This window comes from Tachypleus tridentatus, chromosome 2, assembly GCF_004210375.1.
Source record: "Tachypleus tridentatus isolate NWPU-2018 chromosome 2, ASM421037v1, whole genome shotgun sequence".
Classification (NCBI taxonomy): Eukaryota; Metazoa; Arthropoda; class Merostomata; order Xiphosura; family Limulidae; genus Tachypleus; species Tachypleus tridentatus.
In genome coordinates, this window is record NC_134826.1 from 35,113,758 (window position 1) to 35,136,506 (window position 22,749).

Here is a 22,749-nt window from a genome sequence, read left to right on the forward strand (position 1 = left end):
CATAGATGTGTTCCTATACTGTTCCATGGTATAGGGTGTAACACTTCATGGGTTCCCTTTGCTTCTGTGAGGGGGCTCATCTATTTAACATTTTCATCTGTTCTTCCACCACTTCAGCTGGGAATTATAGATATATATGTGCCAAGTTAAGGTACTGGATTGGAAATTAGCATTTTCTACCACTGAAAATGTATTTCTAATATTTATTTACATCTTGTCACACTTCCCACCTCACAATAACACTTCTGACATACCTCTTCATGCCTAATCTCAAAGTGATGATTGAATAATCAGTATTGAGGAAGTCAGCTGCATTAGGAAGGTGACTCACATTCCTCTTGGTGAAGGGTTGTTTTATGCTCATTTGAATGCAACAGTACAGCAATATATATGAAAATGCATGAGTTTAGGGCATGTTTCAGAGTTAGTGATGAGTGAAAATTGTGCATGTAGAGGGCATCAATAAATTGGTAAATCAAAATGTGAGTGAATGTAAGTACTTATTTGAAATGCATTTTCAGTATTGGAAAAATGTTCGTCTATGCTGCATATTTGTTAGAAACAGCAAAACTAGATGTGGCAGTATGGATTCTAATGATATTGTAATGCTTCACAATTATCTTAATATAATGTTTTTAACACTTATGTGTATATTATTAACAACTAAGCATAATTTAAAAATTTTTGATTTTATCGAGACATTCCGACCTAAAAAGAAGTTTGAACCAGGTACTCTCAGACACTCACTTCATAAACAGGCTGAAGCTTCATTAAACTCTGGAATAAACCTTCGAGAAGTTGTAAAGCTTCCACCAGGGGAGAACTTTAATGATTGGTTAGCTGTTCATGGTAAGATATTTCTACTTGTTCAGAATATCTTTCTGTATATGGTTGAGTACTACTAAGCTTCTCAGCTACTTATTGATCTTTAGAATTTTAATTAAAATATTAGTAAACATTTTGTGAACTCATGTACAAATGTATTAAATGGCTACTTAGAATTTACATTTACTCTTGATATCCTGAGCCTACCTTATGTTTACTATGTTGTCTGTTTCCAAATTACACTGTATCATATTAGTGAACACAATAGAGGTGGAGAGAGAGACCATACAGATACTCCTAAATCACAGTTTTTTCTCCTTGTATTATTTTAGATTGGTTGTTCAAAAAATAATGGCAGATTTAAAATTTTAGCTGTAATAAGAAATAAAAAACTTAAAAGTAACTTTATTAATCAAAATAGTAACCTAATGAATCTATAGACTTTTGCCAGTGTGAAACAAGATTATTTATGACATGATGATAAAACTCTGAAGTCCTAGAACTAAAAAATGATTTAAAGCCATTTTCTACTGCTGCTTTGTTGAAAATTTTGTCCTGTAAAATGTTGTCCAAGTGCTTGAGAAAAAATGGTATTCGGTGGACAATAAGTCTGGGGAGTAAGGAGGATGAGGCAATGTTTTATAGCCTATTTTATTGAGCTTCTGCAGCATCATTTGAGCAATGTGTGGCTGAGTATTATCATGAAGCAAGATTGATCCTCTTTGATTGACTGATGCTGGCATTTGGTCACACAATTTTCTACAAATTTTTCCACTTCTTGACAGTAAACCTGTGCAGTGATATTTGGGCCCTGGTTGAATAAGCTGTCAATCACTATTCTGCAACCATAATCTTCTGTGGGTGCAACTTTGGCTTTAGGAAGTGTTTTGGAGCCTTGTTATGGTTGAGCCATTGTGCAGATTACTTTCTATTGTCTTAAAGGATCAACTTTTTGTCACAAGTGGCAATTCAATCAAGAAATGGGTTATTGCTGTTATGCAAAATCAACATAGAGCACAGTTCAAAATGGCAATTTTTTTCTGATTTTCACTGAGTTTGTGTGGAACCTACTGGTCAAGCTTTTTCACTCTTCTAGTTTGCTTGAAATGGTCCAAAATTGTGAAAATGCCAACACCAATCCTTGTGCCATTTTTCTAACAGTTTGGCATGGATTTCTTTCCACTGATGTTCTCAGTTTGTTGTTTTTAACAACAGAAGGAAGTCCTCTACCCTCCTTATCTTCAAGACTCCCATCTCCGTTATTATAACTTTTGGAGCCAATGCTGTTCTGAGGTGGTTCCTTTGTCCCATGATTGGTTGATATTGCGAGCTATTTGTGATGTATTATGACCAAGTTTAAATTCATGCAAAAAAATTGTGCAACTTTTTTTTTTCCATCTTTAATTTTAAGGGTCTGAACTTTTGGAAATAAAGTTTTAGAAAAGAATAAAAGTATTAATGAATAGAAAAAAGCTTTAGTTTTTCATTGGTATGTATGAAATCATAAAAAAGACAGGTTTCTTATCCCTGTAAATAACTAAAATTTCAGAATAAAAATCTGCCATTATTTTTCAAACAACCTAATACGTATGGGTCATATTTTCTACAACTTAGTTATGTTGCTTATCAATTAGAATACGTACATAAAAATAATTTTTTTACCTTTCTAATTGTGTATATAGTAGGGTGTGATAACCTTTTAGCCTTTAGTTAAAACTTGTAATAAGTTTGCTTTATTGTACCGTATACTATCATCACTGATAGACATAAATGAACTCAGTTTAATAATCCTAAGATGGGACTGAAATAAGATGTAAATTTATTTTAGAATGTTCTAAATTTAAGGTTATATTGTAATATTGTTGTTAATCTTATTATTTTTTTAGTTGTGGACTTCTTTAACAGAATAAACCTAATATATGGAACTGTCACAGACTACTGCTTAGAAGAAACATGCCCCACAATGTCTGGTGGACCCAAGTAAGTTATGTGCTATGTTTTCAGTGTGTCTGAAAAAATATGAGTATGTGCTAATTACTGTCATTTAAAAATGCTCAGATATTTTTTCTTCAGTGTCACTGAATCATTTGGTCCATAGATTGTGTCCAAATATTGATTAAAGGTATTAGACTGCTATTCTGGCTTCTATTGCTAATGAAGTATTGATGAGTTACACTGTGTATTTAAATGGTATAAATACTTCTCTTGCTTCTGTTTTAAGTTATTTGGTATTATTAGTGTAATTTTATTTACTGAAGTTTCTTAAAAGGCCTGCCAGAAAATCAAATTTAGAGGTCAGTGTCTTATTTAAGAATGAATTTCAGAAAACATTTTCTTTTACTTCCTTACAGTGCCATCTCTAATCAACCATTCTTCTTCGACTAATGGATTCTGACCATTAAACAAACTAGAGCTTTACTTACCTGTCTGGCAGTTTTAGCATGGCTTTTCTCATACTACCATACAGTATTAGAGTTTTTATGTCAACCCTCTGGATACCTGAACCAAAGGTGACAAATCATTATCCTTCCCTTTGCATTTTTCTTTTCTGCACAAATGTGAGAGACATTTAACTATTAGAATTTGTTATAGAATGGGTTTTGCCATTCTGTTTTCCCTGATACTCTGTCTTGTTGGTTATGTTTTGAGCAATGGATAAGAACTGCTGCTGCCTAAAATTTTGTCATTTGTAGGTACATTTTATATCTTATTTGGATTTATGATCATATCACCTTACACCTAAATGTTTTAGTATTGACATCATGTAATCTTCCCACTTGTCACTTGCTGACTTCTGTCTTTTATGAATGAACTCAAAGTTAATGATGAAGTCTATGCGAGTTTGCTAAAGTTTCTTGGGGAAATGGTAAAAAAGGTCCAGTGACAGTATCATTACTAAATCAATTATGGTAAATGTTGGAATGTAACTCAAGTATTTTGTTTTTCCTCACCAGAACTCATTCAAAAGATTGTGTATTTTAGTTTCATGTCTCAGATATATTTAGCTGTTTCATTACTGTTAGATTCTATATGTGTGTATATATATTGATATGATTTTATACAATTTTGCAAAGACTACAAGAGATCCACTTTGAAATGAAGTGTAGTTCCTCAAAAGTTGACAGGAGCTGATGCTTGGATCCATTCATTTGACTATGGAAACATTGTCCTGTATTTTCTTATTGTTGCCTGGAAGTAATTAATTAAGTAATTACTCTGTAATATAAGCTTCAGATATTAAACATTTATACAAACACACAAACATGTATTCTCAAGATGGCTGGTGTTAAAATAAAGTACAAAACAACATTTTGACCTCAGTGATGTCAAGAAACCCACTTGTTGAGAAATTTATATGCAAAAACGGCTCGTTTGGGTTGAGAAAATATTTTACATAGAAGAGCGAACAACGTTTCGACCTTCTTCGGTCATCGTCAGGTTCACAAAGAAAGAGGTAACTGTTTCCTCAGTTGCCAAGGTCGAAACGTTGTTTGCTCTTCTATGTAAAATATTTTCTCAACCAAAACGAGCCGTTTTTGCATATAAACATTTTGACCTTCTTAAATCTTCTTAATAAGGAAATTTTAGGTCTCCTTAGTTCATTCTAATTAAAGTTTTAATACCCATACCAGCTGTCTTGAGAATACATTTTTACATCAAGTGGGTTTCTTATCATCACAAACTCATAAATAGTTTTAAGTAATTTAATTTTAAGAAATGTATCATTTTATTCTGTTATACCATTATATTACATTATTTCAAACATAATGAATGAAATGTGAAGGAAAACTTATTTCACACTATGCCAAAAATAAAACAACAAAGATAAAATTGAACAAACCTAATCTAAACAAATGCATAAAAAGATCTTTTTGGTTTGAATGTGTTAGTTGCATAGTTTTAAACCTTGTCTTCATATAATATGGTGATAAGTTATTTTATTTTCATTAAGAAAAATATTGGAAATGTTAGTGTATGATGTTTGTGATACAATGGAGCATAAATTCATGTTAAGTATAAATGCATAGATAAGTGGTGTGGAAGTTTATATGAGTGTATAAAAATAGAAGTAATGAATTTTGTATATTGACATTATAATTATAATTATTTAATTTTCTGACATTTTTAATAACAAATTCTAACAAGTGAGAAACATTAAGTTTTGCATTAATTATAATTAGAATTATTTAATTTTCTGACATTTTTAATAACAAATTCTAACAAGTGAGAAACATTAAGTTTTGCATTAATGTAGGAAACTATACATGAACCTTTTGCTGCATTACCAGTTATAAAGGCATGTGCACAAATATGAAAATGGGAAAAGTAAAACCTGCAAAAGGTACTGAATAAGTAACAAAGCACAAGTAAATAGGTTATTAAATTATTGATCATTTTATGGGTACAGAAAGTTTTTCTTCTTAACGCTTTGATTGATTTAGAAAAATGAAACAAAATAGGATTATTCAAGCATTCTCTGATACAGACCCATTAACTTCATTGCATGTCAAGATTTCTATTTCTCAATGTGACATGATAAAGATTTCCAACCACTTTTGAAAAATATTCCATCAGTGTCATAGTACATTTGTTTCTTCGATAAAATATTTTAGGAAATGGAGGGTATTAAATCATTTTTCTCAAAATTGCTCAAATTATAATGATGTTTATTTTTGTCACAACAATCTCTGAGATTATCGATGATGTCATGCCATCAAAACATTACATCTAGAATAATACCTATTTTCTAAGTTTGTGCCTCATTGTAATTGCACAGAATAAAGAACAAATGTTATGTTGGAGAACAATTTGGTATCTTTCAAAACTTCTATTTTAAACCAGTTTTTGAAATAATATTATATATGCTGTTGTATTATAATCAATTTATATGTGTTGGATTAAGGTTTAATCTTGATTCTTAGTACCTTTAATTCCAATATGGTACATTTTTCCATCACAAGATTAGTTTTTCTCATCTGTTGCTCTCTCTACATCTAGTGTTCTTTCTTTATGCTTTCCACAAACCTTTTGCTCTCCCTTATGCTTTATTTCATCATTTTCTTTGATGCATAACACATTACCAAAAGTATTTGTGACTACTATGTTGGAGCTTGGCTTGACAATTTCTTTCATCACTTGTGTGTTTTCCTCAAGGAGTGTTGGATTCTTAAACTTTTATCAAAAGGGTTTGTGATCCAGTGTCTTCCCCACCTCCTGTGTCTTCTGTAACTGTTTTCCTCCCTCTGCCTCAGGATCTCATAACCAGCTAGCATCTGTCAGAGGTGGTTCAGGAACTATTATCTCAGTAAGCCATCAAACTTGTTCCACATCCTTCACCAGATTTTTATTACAGACTCTTTGTTGTTCCCAAAAAACTGGGGCATAGGAGCCTGTCACTGATTTGTCCTACCTCAATTACCTTATTCAACTGCCCTATTTTACCACGGAGTCATTTCATATCCTATGAAGGGCATTTTCTCTGGTCTTATGGATGACCAAGACAGATGTTGCCAATGCTTACCTCCACATCCCTCTATCACCACAGTCTCATTTGTATCTTAAGTTCATCCATTACCGAATGGTTTATCAATTTTTCACCCTACCCTTCAGACTTGCTTCTACCTTTTATGTTTTCTGTCAGGCAGTCAGAGCTTTTGTTTGCCATCTCCATGTTTTAGGGTTGCAATTCCACCATTATATGGACAACTGACTTCTTCCAAACTGGAGTCAGCCAGTTTCTTCTAGTAGCTACTTTGGTGGACTGGTTAATCAAATTGAAGAAGTCCTCCTTCTGACCTACCCAATATCTTATTCACTTGGGTGCCTTTATTGACACTCACCTCAGTTGGGTTCAGCCTTCTTCTCTGTGACTTTGTTCTGTGGAACTGTTAATCTGCTATGTTCTTTTAGTGGTCGTCAATGATGTCAGTGGTCCCCATTGATCATGCTTATATGCAATCATTTAAGTGGGCTCTTTATGATCAATGAGACTTTGTTTGATATCCTTTGTCAGCATTTATTACCCTTCCTCCTACCCTGATGGATAATCTGCATTAGTGATTGGACAAAGCCCATATGTTAACAGGCATCTCTCTTTCTCCTCCTTTTCTGCATTTATGTCTTTTCATGGATGCATCCATTTTTAGGGCTGGGATGCATGAGTCAATCACTAGGAGGTTTTCGGTCATTAGTCTAAAGGTGAAAGTTCTTTACATATCAATGTCCTTGAGCTTCTTGAAGTCCATTGTGCTTTGAATCACTTCCTTTCTCTTACCATATTTTGTCTGGGAATGATTCATTCCAACAGTTCTACAGTAATAAGACATATCAATCACCAAGGGAGTATCCAGTTGCATTCTCTCTCTCTTGGTGTGGATTTCTGTATGTGGTGAGGAGACCTTCCAGGGAAGGTTCTATTCTTTCAGTTTACTTTCTCTGTGATTTAAACATCCACTCATGTGATGTCTGTGTGTGATGACCCTTTAAATGGAAGATAGGATCCTGGTGGTTGAGGGGTCCAACCTTAACACATCACTTTGGTCTTACATTCTTGTATATGGGTGCCCTTGTGGTGGCCCCCCAGGGTCAGTCAACTGGTTTGCTTGGGCTAGAGTGAACCAAGTACCAGTGTTGGACATTCTTAATGGGTATTGTGGACATTGTATCTTATGTTAGTGTTTGGGTATAGTGCTAGCGAATCCTTGGTGTTACTGCAATGTCCTTGTTTGGCATTGTAGTGTATCCCTTTGTAGGACTTTATGGTAAGTGGGATCAGTGGGTACTGAAATGTTCTTTCTTTATTATGGATCCCCCAAATAAAAATAAAATAGTGAAAAAGAGACCATAGATAAACAGCCACATCTTGAAGATTCTGAAGAGCAATCTTCATCACCTATACATCATTTTCTGTTATTACATTCTTTATTAGACAAATATTTAGGGCAAATGTCTTTTTTCTTTATTCAGAAGGGACTAGAGAGGCTTGCTGGCTCTTATAAGTCAGTCAAAAAGGTATGTTCTGGGGACATTTTGATGTAAATATCTTAACCACAACATACCAAACTTTACTTGAAATTGAAGACCATTGGGAATACACCCATTGAGATATGCAACTTTGAATTCGTCATGAGAAGTTATTGTTGAGAGGGATTTGAAGAACATTCCCAAGTCAGAGATCCATCCTTACTGGCTTCTCCACCCAAGGAATTTCTGCAGTGGGGTGTATCTCTACTCACAAAGATAGAAGTATGATGCTGACCAGTATTCTAATTTTGATGTTTAAATTATCACGTCTACCTGCCACCATCAAGGCAGGTTATTTAAATTGCAAAGTGTGGCTATATATTCCAACTACTCTCAGATGTTTCCAATGTAAGCTGTTCAGTCATTCAAAGACATCATGTTGTGGTTCATAGATGTGTGCTTGTTGAGGTGGCAAGGACCATGATGCCTATGAGTACAGAATGGACTCTCATTGTAATGGCTCTCACCTATCTTACTTTCATTGATGCTCTAGGTGGGTGGATGAAAAAGAGGTACAGTACTTGAAAACAGTTCATAACATTTCCTACCCTGAGGCTTGAAAGTTACTGTTCACCACTCCATCTTGGACATATGCTGCTGCACTCCATTCCACTGCTACAATGAGAGTGCAGACAGATCTCTCCATGTTTCAAACAGAGTCATTTTCAAAACACTTGAAGAATATTTTGCCCTCCATGGTTAAGAGAGTTGATGAGTAAACATAAATGCCAATACCTATCTATATCTCCACTATTTCTTCCAGTGGCTTCCCAAATCCACTTTCTTTGGCTCTGGCTTCTGACGTTTCCGTGGTCCATCTTCTTCTTTGGCTCTGAGATGAATGATTATTTGTTCATGTCTTCAATCAATGTCTTCAACCCAGGACAGAATCCACGGAGGTCAATAGACCTCTTTCCACAAAAGAGAATAAAGAGAAAAGACATCAAAAACAGAAGGGCTCTCCATACAGTTCTCTTCCATATAAATAAAAATAGCCACCATATCAATCTAGAATAATACCTATTACAATGCCTCGTTGTAATAGCCACATTTATATGGTGGAACTGGTGAGGTTTCCTTTCTAATTTAGATGACATCAAGGCAGTGATTCATCCTATGCATTCTTCCTTACAGGAAATGCTTCAGAAACATGCCAGTGTAGTCACTCTTCAGTAGTTTTTGTACAGAAATGATAGGTTGTGTGATGGATTGGCACTACTGGCCAATCAACATGTGCTCACCCTATCTTTGCCACTTGATACACCTTTGGAGGTTATAACCATCCATATTTCCTTGGGTTGTACTATCAATGTCTGTTCTCTCTACCTGTCTTCCAGAGAGACCTATGATCAATCGAACATTGATGCTCTTATTGAACAGTTGCCATCTCCCTTTTTAATCCTGGAGGACTTTAATGGACATAATCCCCTCTGGAGAGATGTTGATATTGATGGAAGTAGTTGTGCTATAGAGTGTATGCTCTCAATCACAACCTCTCTATCTTCACTACTGGTGTTTATACCTAGTCAGTCATTTACTGCTATTGATCTCTCTATTGGTTCCCCTTCACTTTTTCCTCCATTTCTTGGAGGGTTGACAGTGACCCTCGGGGCAACGATCATTTTACTATCATTTTGAGAGAGACTAATCATGATCAATGCTACCTGACCTGCTTTCCTAAGTGGAAATTGAACAAGGCCAACTGGCCCTATTTCACTGCTCTCTTGGAACTTGATCCTGCCATCATCTGTAAGTCATCAGTAATTGACTGTATTGTCCATGCAGCTGCTCATTCTATTTCTAAAACCTTTACTCATTTTTCACAGTATCATCATCCATGATGGAATCCTGCTTACATGACACAGAAGGCTCCAAAATGAGCCTAAGATACCTTTTGTAGGTATCCCACACTTTCAAACCACATCACTTTCCAGCAGGCCCATGCACTTGTTCGGCAGGTAAGAAGTCAAAGCCAGAAGGAATCTTGGATTAAGGTCACGACTAGCATTTCTTCTACCACCAGTTCCAAAGTCATATGGGACAAGATTAGGAAAGTCAGTGGGCAGTATACTTTTGCCCCCTTTCAATCTTGCTCTCTGATGGTCAGGAAGTTGCTGATACTTTTGGCAAAAGCTTTTTTCATGCATTTAGCATTTCTGCTTCATCCACCCACATTCCTAGCCATCAAGATTTGGGGAGAGAGATTGCCTTTTTCCTTTCCAGTATATTGTCTGTATAATCGCCCCTTTACATTGGTGGAACTCAAGCTTGCTTTTAATCGTTCTGGCAGTACATCAGTTGGACGTGTTGATATTCACTACGAGATCCTGTGCCATGTCTCTCCTGCCTGTCTTGCTATTCTTCTGGTTGTACTTACTTGGATCCAGCAGGAGAATGTTTTTCCTGATGCTAGGCACCATACCATTGTCTTCCCTTTCTCTAAGACAGGGAAGGATCCCAAAATTTCTTCAAACTATTGTCTGATTTCTTTGATGAACTGTCTCTGTGAGATTTTAGAAAGGATGATTAATGCTCATCTTGTTTGGTTCCTTGAATCAAACAACCTCCTCTCACTCACCCAGTTTGATCTACGGTAGTGCAAGTGTTGGAGTTTCTCTCATAGCTTTTTGACTGGGGTCTTTTGTCTCCTAACTGTCAGTTTTGGATCTGACTCTCTCATTGCTTCTGATGCTTTTAGAGGGTACTTCTGTCATTTTCTTGCACTAGTCCTGGTACCAAATTAATATGTGATTCTATATACTCTTGAGAGAAGAACATGTCTTTCACCACGTTGTATTTCACCATCAATACAAGTGCAATATACATAAAGCATGTGACTTCCTCTTTATGTTGCAATCCTTGGGAGTCAAGTTTACATACAGCCATCCAAAAACATCCTTTTTGCCTTGGAGGTGATGGTTTCACTTCACAGTGTTTTTTACTTGAGATGAGATTACATTTAACTCAATCAATGGGATCTTGCATTTTAGTGGCATCTGACTTCAGTCTGTTGTCACATAGTTTGTCCACATATTTCACCATTTTTCTGTTTCTCCCATTTTAAGTGAATCAAGAGTTTACTTCACAGAGGTCTCATTCTTCATGCATTTATTTTTTCACAGATGCCTTCTTATTGAGACATTGTGTTGGGAGATCAGCATTGTTTATGTTTGGGTGTCCTCTAGAGCACCAGCTCCAAAAAACATGTTAGAATTTTGGTCTGTTTTATGTGCTTAACTTGAGCTTCTGCCTCTTTCGGAACCATGATTCTGTTTTACTTCACACAGTTTTGCAGTGGTAGCTTACATCACCTATCAGGACAATACTCATATTTTCAACTTTTATTAATAAAAACAGTTCAACTCTTTTTATTTGAGAGATTTTCTTCTTCACAATCATCAGCTTCTTTTCATGAAGTGGAATCTTTCTCCTTTGCTTTTTCAATGCTTTGCACATATCTGGGCCCTCACAATGCAATGCTGGATAACTGTCTTTTTCTATGCTACTGGTCTCAAGTTCTTGTTTTAAATTATTTGGATATGGATACAGTAAGTCAATCTTATGATAAACTTTTTTTTTGTTCTTCCCCTGCTTCCTGCAGTTTCCTCTGATGCTCACCAAGATCAGTTCTGTGAAATGTCTAATTTTCCTTGTCTCTTCACTTTGGCCAGCTTGGTCATGGTTTATCCTATTATGCCATATTTTTAACAGGGAACCAATTCTATCACCACTTTGAGATTGTCTGCTTCAGCAATCCTAAACATTATTTTGCCTCACTGATGTTTGATGTATGTAGCTTCATAGCTGAATTCTATTTTAGAGTGGCTTGAATTTTAGTCTGCATTTGCAGACACTTCAGTGGCAGCTTATCAATCACATTGGTATATTTTCTATAGATGATGCATTAGATGTAATATTTCTTATCTGCCTCCAGTTCCTCAAAAATACTACTGTTATCTCCAAGTTTTTGTTTCATGATTGTGGCTTATTGGCTTCTTCCAGATGTCACAAAAGCCATTACTCTCTTTTTGATCTCATTGTTCAAGGACCCCTTCCAAACCTGTCATCTTTAATGACCTTTAAGTTCATAGTCATTCTTGTAAATAGGACTTGAGCTTAATCTTATGTTTCTTTGATCCTCTGCCTCTTTGAACCAATGATGTTTTTTTCACTCTATCATTTATCTCTAAAAAATTTTCTTCATTGCTTGCATTAGGTAGAAGCCATTTTATTATTCTCCTTTGATGCTTTATGTATGTACTGGCTTCCCTCAGGAGGCCTCATATCTAAGTTATGCCTTCCTATCTAAACTTGGGCAGTAAGAGAAGTTAGTCATTGCTTTTGGCCTCTTGTGCTCCCTCCCCTCCTTAATTTTCATTCAGAAGAACATTTTTGTTTAGTCAGAGCTATTTGTTATCTCACCCATGCTGAATCTTCCAGGAAGGCTAATAAAGGCTTGTATCATATATCAAATCACTTTTAGCTAGATTGACAAATTTACTTGTGCATTTGATACATCTTGTTTACTGTGGTGTTTCTGAACACTGTAAAGATGATTTTGGGTTACATATAACCATGTTTGCCATTTGGTGATTTTTTGACATTACTTTTATATGATATCTTACAAATTGGCTTGTAGACAAGTCAGAATATGTCCTCATATTTATTTATTTCATGATGCAGTTCTTTGCTTTGAGATTATTGGCCTCTATCAGATTGCCCTCTCAAATTAATCCTTCCATTGTGGGTTGGGTGGAATCTAGCCAACTTGTAACCATAAAAGTGTTCATGAGAGTAATTATATTATGATTTTTGATAATGTATACTTATGTTTACAAATTTTTGCAGGTTATTGGTAAACATTAAAAAGCTTTTGTACACAAAATATCAGGTTTTGAATGAAGTATTAAGAATTTTTAATTAAAGCTTTTTTCATAAATTTTTCTTTCAAAATTCGGAATATCCAACATGCAAAGTAATTTTCATTTTAAGATTAAAATACTTTTATGCATTAGGAAAATTTTAAAATCCTACATGTAAAATCTTTATAACCTCGAGATAATTATCAGATGTTTGTTTTAAAGAAAAACAACTTAATCTGTTATTTTCACTATGAATTGGAATCTCTGTACATGTACAGTAGGTTTGACTAATGTCATAACCACCATAAAAAATTAGGAAATAAATATAAATTGTATACTTTTTTCATTCTAGAATGACTGCAGATTATAACTCGTACACAAATGTTTAGATTTAATAGCTTCAATATCATGACACTATACTTATATATGTGTTATTTTTATTATATTGACTTTTCTGCCCTTGCTGGCTTGCATCACAAGTCACAATGATGTGGAGCACATGCACTTATGTTAAAGTATCCAAGAGTATAAAACCAATGTTTAAAAAGTGACCCTTTCTTGGCTGTGTTTTAGTAGACTAGTATTTTGTAAAATATAGTCACTTTTCTATTATTATAGATTATTACTATTTAGAAATAAATTCTCAAGCTTATTTTTCTTAAAACACAGAATAGTAAATAAATAAGTACAGCAAACAGTTATACCTTATTGTTACAACAACTTGCATACTTATTTGCTGCTTGCTATAGGTTGTTAAGCCTTATCGAATTTTGTATGTGGATGTGAAATGAAATTTTTTTTTTTAGATTTTACATGTACATTTAAGTTATCCAAAATATCATAAATAACTATATAGATGGCATAGAATTCCATTATAATTTATCAAGCTTAGTAATTAAGCTGTATTTGAGTCTACAAAATATGAAATTTTGAGCTGACTAAAGACTTGTTCCCCGCTAGTACAGCGGTATGTCTTCAGATTTACAATGCAAAATCAGGGGTTTGATTCCCCTCGGTGGGCTCAGCAGATAGCTTGACGTGGCTTTGCTATAAGAAAACACACAAACAGACTAAAGACTTAACCTACTTTCTTAAAGTCTTATTTCAAATGAAGGAAATGACAGTCACATTTTCAAATGGTTGAGAAAGCTACTAGGGAGATATTCAGATTTCATATCATAGACAGAAGTAAATGTATACGAGGCAGCATTTCCAAAATTGGTGAGTGGTTAATGGGGCCACTGTGTTTGATTCATAAAATGAGCAATATTTGAGCAAATAGAAAAGACAGGAAGTTATTGTTTAATGTTCTAGCTTGTCAATATTGGTAATTTGAGTTCCTAATTACTATGAAATTATGTACAAACATCTAATTTCAACTGGTGCTGCATTCAATATAGCACATGGCACAAAAATCAACATTTAGGTGTGTTTATCTAAGTTACTTTTAAATTAAAAAATTAACTAATGCATAATATTATAATTTGAATTATAATCTACCATTTAATGCCAAATTGATAAACAAAAATTTATAAAATATTCATTCAAGTAAATTTTGAATGCAAGTCAACAAATGCAGTGACGTAGCCTTTAACCCATGATCATTGGAAGACCCATCTCAATAAGGCTCTATTACTTGTTTATTTGCCTCTTCAGTCCACAGTTAAAAGAAGTGTATGCAAACCCAGGTCTTATACCTAACATCCTGTGCTAACAATTCCAGTTGCACTTCAGGTTGGTAGTTTATTTACCAAACAACAATGACAGTAACAGCAATGAAGGAAAGATTGATCATGCTCCAGAATGTATGTTGGAATTCCATCAGAGGAAGATTCCCTTAAGAAGTGGACAAAGGATGACACTTCGTGGCTAATGATACCTTGTCAAATACTTATTTCCCAACTCTGCATGTATGTTCTTACATACAATTTGAGACATCAGAGATTAGATGCCTATTTTTCACATGATGCTTCAGAGCTCCAATTCATATGGAGATCACTTTGTCTCTCTCTTTTTTTTTTTTCCTTAACCTTTTTTGGTGTTCCTGTTGTGTTGCCCTAGAACTATTTCTGCCAGGGTTTTTTTCAATTTCTTTCAGTACCTGATGATTAAACCAATTTTGGGACAAGGCCAGAATTTTTCAAAGTATGATGAAAGGGGACCTTATCTCTAAGAGTATGTCCAGTCACTAATTTCTATTGACTCCCAACCCCAATAATCTTCAACAATAATCTATAATGACAAGAAAACCCCCTTGTGGAGAAAATTATATATTTAAAATCTTTATATAATCTTCAACAATATAACTACATCACAACATTTTCCAGTTTGGTCCTGTTTATCTGTTACAATACCACTTCTGACTACACTGGAGAACAAGGATGGATCTATAAATTCTCTTGCTATTACCTCTTGATCTTGTTGAGGTGTGTTTAGGGTTAGGAGGTACACTTCTGAGAAGAATTCTTGAGTGCTCATTTGTAGGTCCAACAGGTGTCATTAAATAGGTACCAATTCAACAATTTTTGTGATTGAATTTTGGAAATACCTGTCACATACATGAATGAAAACAGTTATGTTTTTTAAATGATAGTAGATCTTTACTTTTACTTAGTATTGTACTCACTGGCTGTATCATGGACTTTTTAATTTATATTGACAAGAGTAGTATAAAATATATCTTCTATTTACTTTCCATATCAACTTGCAGGCCTGGTTAAGGCACTCGACTTGTAATCTGAGGGTTGTGGGTTTGAACCCCTGTCACCCCAAACATGCTCACCCTTTCAGCCATGGGGGCATTATAATGTGACAGTCAATTTCACTATTCATTGGTAAAAGAGTAGCCCAAGAGTTGGAGGTGATGACTAACTGCCTTTCCTCTAGTTTACACTGCTAAATTAGGAGTGGCTAGTGCAGATAGTCCTCATGTAGCTTTGGGTGAAATTCGAAACAAACCAAACCATATCAACTTGAAAGCATCAGGGATAATGACAATAAAAATTTAAGCATTGTAAGTGTATGTGTTATTTAATATTTAAAAAAGTCATCAAAATTTGAAAGAAGTATTTTATTATAATTATTTTTGTAATGCCAATGTAGGTTTGAGTACCTTTGGGCAGATGGCATCAGGTACAAAAAGCCTACACCACTTCCTGCTCCTAAATATGTTTCTCTTTTAATGGACTGGGTAGAAGCACAGATCAATAATGAAGATATTTTTCCTGTAAAAATTGGTAAGTAAACATCAGCTGTGTTTTTATGATTAATAATTTAGTTTAATTTGGAAAATATTTCCTGCATTGCAGTTTTAGTTGATTTTTTTAAAATTCTAGAAAAAATAGTTAATGTGTAGGTATTTAGTATTAAACTTTCATATGGAATGGTGATGTATGTTAGTTGCTGCAGTTTGTGTCATTGATGCAGATCATACACATTTTAGTCGCTACAGTCAACTGGTCAGCAAATCTCTGTTGTTGTGATGTAGTATAATTGCTAAAACAACAATCATCTTTGTTGTTATTCTTTCTTTATAATTTGATAATGAACTCCCTTGTTATATCTTTTAATAACCAATCTTGAATAGTCACAAGCCATTAGTCATGTTACTGAAATGTTTGAGTCAAATTTGAGCTACTTTTTTCACATTTATAAATAATGTTTTAAGAATGAGAACTGTACTAAAATAAGCATTTTTAACATACTTTACATATGACAGTTTATGATTGTATACATCTTGTAGAAATTTAGGACAAAAGTCAACTTTAGGGCCTCTAACATTTTAATACACTTGTTTATTTTAACACTAGTTGTTGAAGCAAAAGTGCCAAAACTGAGTGATATAGATTAGCATTTCGTACTTGTGTTTGTTGTGAAATAAAAACAGTCAATTTATCTTTTAATTATGTGCTTATGCTGTTAGCTTTGCCATTTTTTTTCCTTCCACCAAAATTGTGCTAATTGTCATTATTTTTTCCTTAGCACTGAATGCAAGTTGCTTTATGATAAATAAGGATATAAAACCAATTTGTTTGTTTTTTATATATGACACCATAAATACAAGTTTGTGTTTGAAAACAAAACATTTTATTTTACAGGCTATCCACAAGAATAAAATAAAACATTTGCATACAGGTTTAAAATACATTATACAGAACAGTAATGATATTTTTTAACTAAAAATTCATGCTTTCTATCTACAGTTATTTGATGCTATGTGTGATACACACATGGTAAGCTTTCATTGTAAGAGCACCGTGTTGTGGCCAGTTAAAAGAACTGCTGCTGATTTAGGCAAAACAAAACTATACAAGTTTTGCAATTAGGTTAATAGTCATTATCTATTTAATATAAAATTGTAGATTAATTAAACATGCCTAATAAACATAAATAATAAGTAAATAGCAATATGGGACAAAGTAATACGAACAGTGTGATTGGAAAATAAATTCAGATCTTTAAAAGTAATAGAAAGATTACAATAGGTATATTATTTGTGTTGTAATAAAAATAATACACTACACATGCAATACCTTTCACAGAAACAATGCAGTCATTAAACGATCACCCATCACATACTTCACCATATTGTTTTTTATGCTGAGATAAATAAAAAATGCTGGTAATGTAATTTTTTTATTATTTTTGTATATAAGCTTTTATTAGTAATGAGCATTATACAAATTGTAAGACTGAATTTTCCTTGAGTAATATTTAATAAGTGATTACTGTTCAAGTATTGTCAACTGTTTCTGTTGTTGTTTTTAAATGCTGTGGTTCTGCTCGAATGTCACCTAACAGACTTTCAAATTTTTAGAAGTTTCTCCAGTTTCCTGGTTAGCAGATGAACCTTCAAACATAAAAACTATTTATTGTTAATTTGTTTGTTAGACAATGGAAAATTCTGCACAATTTTATGTATATATCATTGCCTTGTATATTGTATAATGTTGTGTAGCTTTTTTTTTTTTATCTCACAGACTAAATGAAACATAAGAAAATTTTCTTAGTAAATGAGGTTTTGATGTTTATGTTAAGGAAGTGGAAACTGATTCTTTTCACATGAAATAAATGTGTGGTGTATTTACATGTAAATATAACCGGCTGAACTTAGCTGTTAATTTCTTGATCATACGCTTATTAGTCTCAACGTAAAGAATAGCCTACACATGTGCATAATTGTTTAGTTAGAATTAGACATGTATGGTGCATATGTATAACAATGTGTGAATTTTTAGGTTTAGGAAGAGTAATAGTTGAATATTTGAAGAATAAGTTAATAAGTAATGAAAAGTTAAGTTATAACTTTTTACGTATGATTAAGTATCTTTCAAAACACCTGTAATTATAGGTAGAAAACCAACACTTTGCATTTTAGTCCACAGTTGTATTAATATCACACATTTGTAAATTAAGGGAGATATTTAAGTTAAAATGACTTAGCTTGACTAACTACCAGAGAAAATAAAATTATGTTTATTCTGTTGAATAGATTATTGCATAATTAAACAGACTCCACAAAATAAGTAAGTTATTCGATGGATTTAGAGGACAAGATGTGAATTAAGAAGTCAGGTGTAGGAAAAAAAAACAGACAAGGAACAAACAAACAACATTTTTATTTATTGCAATAAATAATTTTATTTGAGCTAAATTTATTTAAATTTTCAAAAACAGAATGGCATGCAATAAGTTTAATGTAATGTTGTTATGACTGACATTTACAAAATAAGTAAAACTGATTTTTTACTGACTGGAAAGACACGCACACATTTTTTTTTAGTTTTGTGCATTTTATTTCATTAGGATACTCAATAAATCTGAAGTCATCATTTTCTAAGAATGTTTGTTTTTCTATAACCAGCAGTTTCATCATCTTTTGTTCCACTAAGAATGATTAACATCATTACATACATTGACATCAACCATCAGTATTACAACTCAACTTATTTCTGATTCCATACAAAATGGTTTTCAGCCAAGTACTATGTATATTTAAAATACATGAAAGTATCACAAAACTTAAGAGTATTGGTTGAACTTAATTAAAACTTGTGTAATTCTGAACCAAGAAGATTACTTACACTCCACCACTATATGAAGTTTACTTTAGTAATTTGTTTCACTCTTCCAAGAAGCACTGATAAGCCATGAATTTTTATAACAGACTAGTTGCAGCAGGAGTTGCAAACCAAAACATAGATTAGGCCTCTGTATCACCTTTTACTTAAATAAATGTTTCGGAGAAAAACGAAATAAATAATTAGTTATTCCTCTGAATGATAATGGATAATTAATTTTAGTGGTCTGTTGCATGTTATTCAAATACCTAAAGTATTTTAGGTTATTAGTGGTAAATAAAGGACCGTACTTTACAACAAACACGTTTCTGGCACAGTACTTTTATTGATAATTACTGCCGTCTATATGCACAAATTTTTGGCTCACCATTAGCCATGTTTCCTTCCTTTTTCCATGTGTTTACACATGGCACAGCTGTGTTGAGCAATACACCCTGCCAGCACAGCTGATTCCTTCTGTATGGCGGAACCAGATCATCGCTTCTCAGTTGTATTATTATGATATGTAGCTTGTTTCTACTTGTTTGTACTTCATTTTTCATGGGTCCTGAGTTTGGTTTTCATACAATTTTGTTCCATATTTTCTACTTTTTTTTAATTTCCTATTTTAATTTCCAAGAAAGTTCAAGCAACAATTGTGTGGCCCACATTTGTTAATGTGAATTCTCATTTTACTATTAGTACAAATTCAACTGTTACTGATAACACATTCCAACAACCTATTGTTAATGTGACTTTGGGGATTATGTTATCTGCAGAGGAGGTTTTGACTGTTATCTGCCATGTATTTGTGAGTCTTTCATGTGCCATGAGAGTTCTCCTGAACTTCAACCAGTTTTCTATTCTTAGGGGAGGTTGGTTAGGATGAGGAGGATTTTAATCTTTGCTGTGCAATCTTGATCTATGTCTTTACATATGCCTCAATGCTTCCTTCCTCTTATTATTTGGTTCTCCTTTCAAGCTTAGGTCTGGTACAGCCAGGTGGTTATGGAACTCAACTCATAATCTGAGGGTCACAAGTTAAAATCCCCATGCTACAATTCATATTCACTCTTTCAGCAGTGGAGGTATTATAATGTGACCAGTATAATGTTGGTAAAAAGAGTAGCACGAGGGTTGACAATGGGTGGTAATGACTAGCTGTCTTCCCTCAAGTCTTTCATTGCTAACTTAGAGATGGATCATGCTGCTAGCCCTTGTGTAGTTTTGTATGAAATTCAAAACAAAACCTCCTTACTAACCATTTTGCAGATCAGTAATGTTTGGAGGTCAACATGCTTCATCTCTCTCCCATCTCTGAATCTTGCCTCGACGTATCTCTCTGCAGCTCCATTCCTCGATTGTCAACATTTGGAATCATTGCTTCATGTTTGAAGTTTAGATCTCAATATGTCCATTCATTTTTCCCAGGCTTAGTTCTCCCTCCTTTGTTTGACTCTCACCACCCTTTTTTGTTAGCTCTCCTCCATGAACCTTCTCATTCATCATTCTTCTGAGTGTTTCCTGATGGAGTCTCATTCTCCTTTCCTTTTGTCCACATTAGGGCACTTGTCTCCCTTTATCATTTCCCTTTATACCTGGCTTCTTTGATGTACTTTTAACTTGTGCATCTACTCCTCATGTATTTACATGATTTATGTATGGACCCATCTCTGTATCAGTCTGTTTTGGGAATCTTGTGTAGTGAGTCTTGACAGTATATTACCTTGTCTTCCCTTGCCACTCTTCTGCCCTTCTCTCCCTTGTATATATCTTTCTCGTGTTTTGGTGGCATGTCAACATATTGCTTACCACCATCTCTCATGCTGCAAGAGGTTTGAGAGACTATCCATGAGCTAAAGATTCTGTTGGGGCCAGATTATCCTTCTTTGGCACATCTTCACCAAAGATCTTTGGATGTTTCAGGTCTTGTCAGAAGGACTCTCAGTTGTTTTTTTTCATAGTACTCCTTCATTTATTTCTTCTCTGTTCCCTCTCTTCCTCCTCAGGATCTCCCTTTCAGCAAGTGTCTTTCCAAGGCAGTTTAAGATTGTTTCAAGGATGTTATCAAACCTGTCAATCCACTTTACTTTGGGTTCTCTTACCAGTTGTTCATCATCCCCAAAAGATCATAAACTAACATCTAGTCATTAACCATTCCACTTTGAACCTTTGAAAATATTTTCCCTGTTTTATCATGAATTCTGTCCTATCTGTTTATTGTGCCTTTACTGCAGGTCTTTGGATGATGAAGATAGAGGGATCAAATGTATAGTTTCATATCCCCATTTTCTTGTATCATGCAATGTTTAGATTAGTGTTGTTAAAAAGCTTGTAAGATTTTGTTGATATTCATTTCAAATCAAGCCCTACGTAATAACATAGACCCTAAATTCTGTTTATACCAAGCCATATGTTGGCTGTCTGCTCTCACCTCTTGTTATTGTACTTGAAGAAGCTCAAACAGAAGAGATGTTAGCATAAGCTAATGCACATTCATAGCAGTGTAAGCACATTGTTCTGGTCAGTATGAGAAAATGAACAGAATAAAAGTGTACAGGCACTCATCATATAATTTTAGTAGTTTGAACACCATAGAAATTATATTAAGAGAAATTGATATCTAATACTATATTTGTAAGAAAATCTTAATGAGAACCGTTAAAATCATCTTTTTTTTTAAGTGAACTGTAGTAGTTTCATGTTAGAAATTTCTTGAATAGTAAGCTGCCTGTTTTAGTGTATGATTAATAATTCTTATTACAGCTGTAGTTAAGTTTTACAAATTTTTTTCTTAAATGTTTACTCATTCTTTACATTCTTTGATTTTCACTTTCAAAAAACAAAGAATGTGTTTAACTGTAATATGTGACTGTTGTAATTGATATCTTATGTCAGTTTTCTCTGATAATATTAAAAAATATTAAGGTCACATATCTTCCAATGTTCTTCAGATGTACCATTTCCAAAGAACTTCATCCCAACATGTAAAAAGATCCTAACTCGATTGTTTCGAGTATTTGTTCATGTTTACATTCATCACTTTGATAGACTAGTTGCAATTGGAGCGGTAAGTATTATGTAAGATTCATATATCAATAATTTCAGATATTTTGTTTCATACCTTATGGTTTAATACATTAGTGCTTGTTAGATGTACTGTTATCTTAAATTAACTCATGAAACTCTAATAAAGATGATCATTTGATTAATAAATTATTCTGGTTAGTATTTCGTTGCACTGAAATTCATTCATATTTCACCAAACTCAGTATGTTACCCAGTCACCAAATAACTTAGACCTCCCCTATTTATGATGTATGCGATTATTACCTACACATTGTGTGTGATAGTTCTGTGTATACACATTATATCGTTTGTTAAACTTGATTTACCTGTGTCACTGAGTGCATCTAGTGGCAAGAAGGTATGTGAAAATATTCCTTGCATATCTGATGATTTGACTGGCCATGAACGATGTAACCATTGATAAACAATACGTACTTGAAGATAGTCCTTGCCTCCTTTCATGTGTTGCATCAAATAATTATTATAACATAATCAGTTTTTTTCTCTCCTTACTCCTTGTTTTATGATTCCACATATGGGGAGGGGAGAGAATATATACACTTAAGTATGCATACAGTGATTTATGTTTAAACATCAGTTTTGATTATATACAAAACTTGTTTACCTGTTATTGTTACTGTTTTGTCATAAATTTTTCAGTCATCTCAGTTGTTTAAGTTTTAAGTAACAACAACATGGTGTAGCTTATTTTACTCAAAACACTTTAAAAAATTCAGTGAGCAACATGCACAGACCAATGTTATGGTTTAAGTTTTAACAGTTTCATTAAAGAACATTTATCTGTAGTTTTGCTATCATATTTTTTGAAACATTTGATGCATGAGTCGGGGTCAAATATGCATACTAAAATCTTTTTTAGAGAGCTATTTAACATTGTATTACATATTTGA

General features: G+C 33.7%; 1 protein-coding gene across 4 annotated transcripts in view; it reads left to right on the plus strand.

Moving 5' to 3' along the window:
* Window positions 1-22,749, plus strand: part of LOC143240830 (MOB kinase activator-like 3) — a 34,481-nt gene that overhangs the window by 6,314 nt on the left and 5,418 nt on the right. For 3 of the 4 annotated variants that reach the window (XR_013021991.1, XR_013021992.1, XM_076483986.1), the window contains exons 2-5: window positions 699-849; window positions 2,712-2,805; window positions 15,813-15,946; window positions 21,724-21,839. Coding sequence is in view for 2 of the 4 variants with exons in the window: in XM_076483986.1 (XP_076340101.1) it covers window positions 699-849; window positions 2,712-2,805; window positions 15,813-15,946; window positions 21,724-21,839 (495 nt within the window). In the remaining 2 variants the exon portion in view is untranslated. Of the gene's footprint in view, window positions 1-698; window positions 850-2,711; window positions 2,806-15,812; window positions 15,947-21,723; window positions 21,851-22,749 lie in introns of all 4 variants that reach the window. The other variant, XM_076483995.1, reaches the window with a different exon arrangement.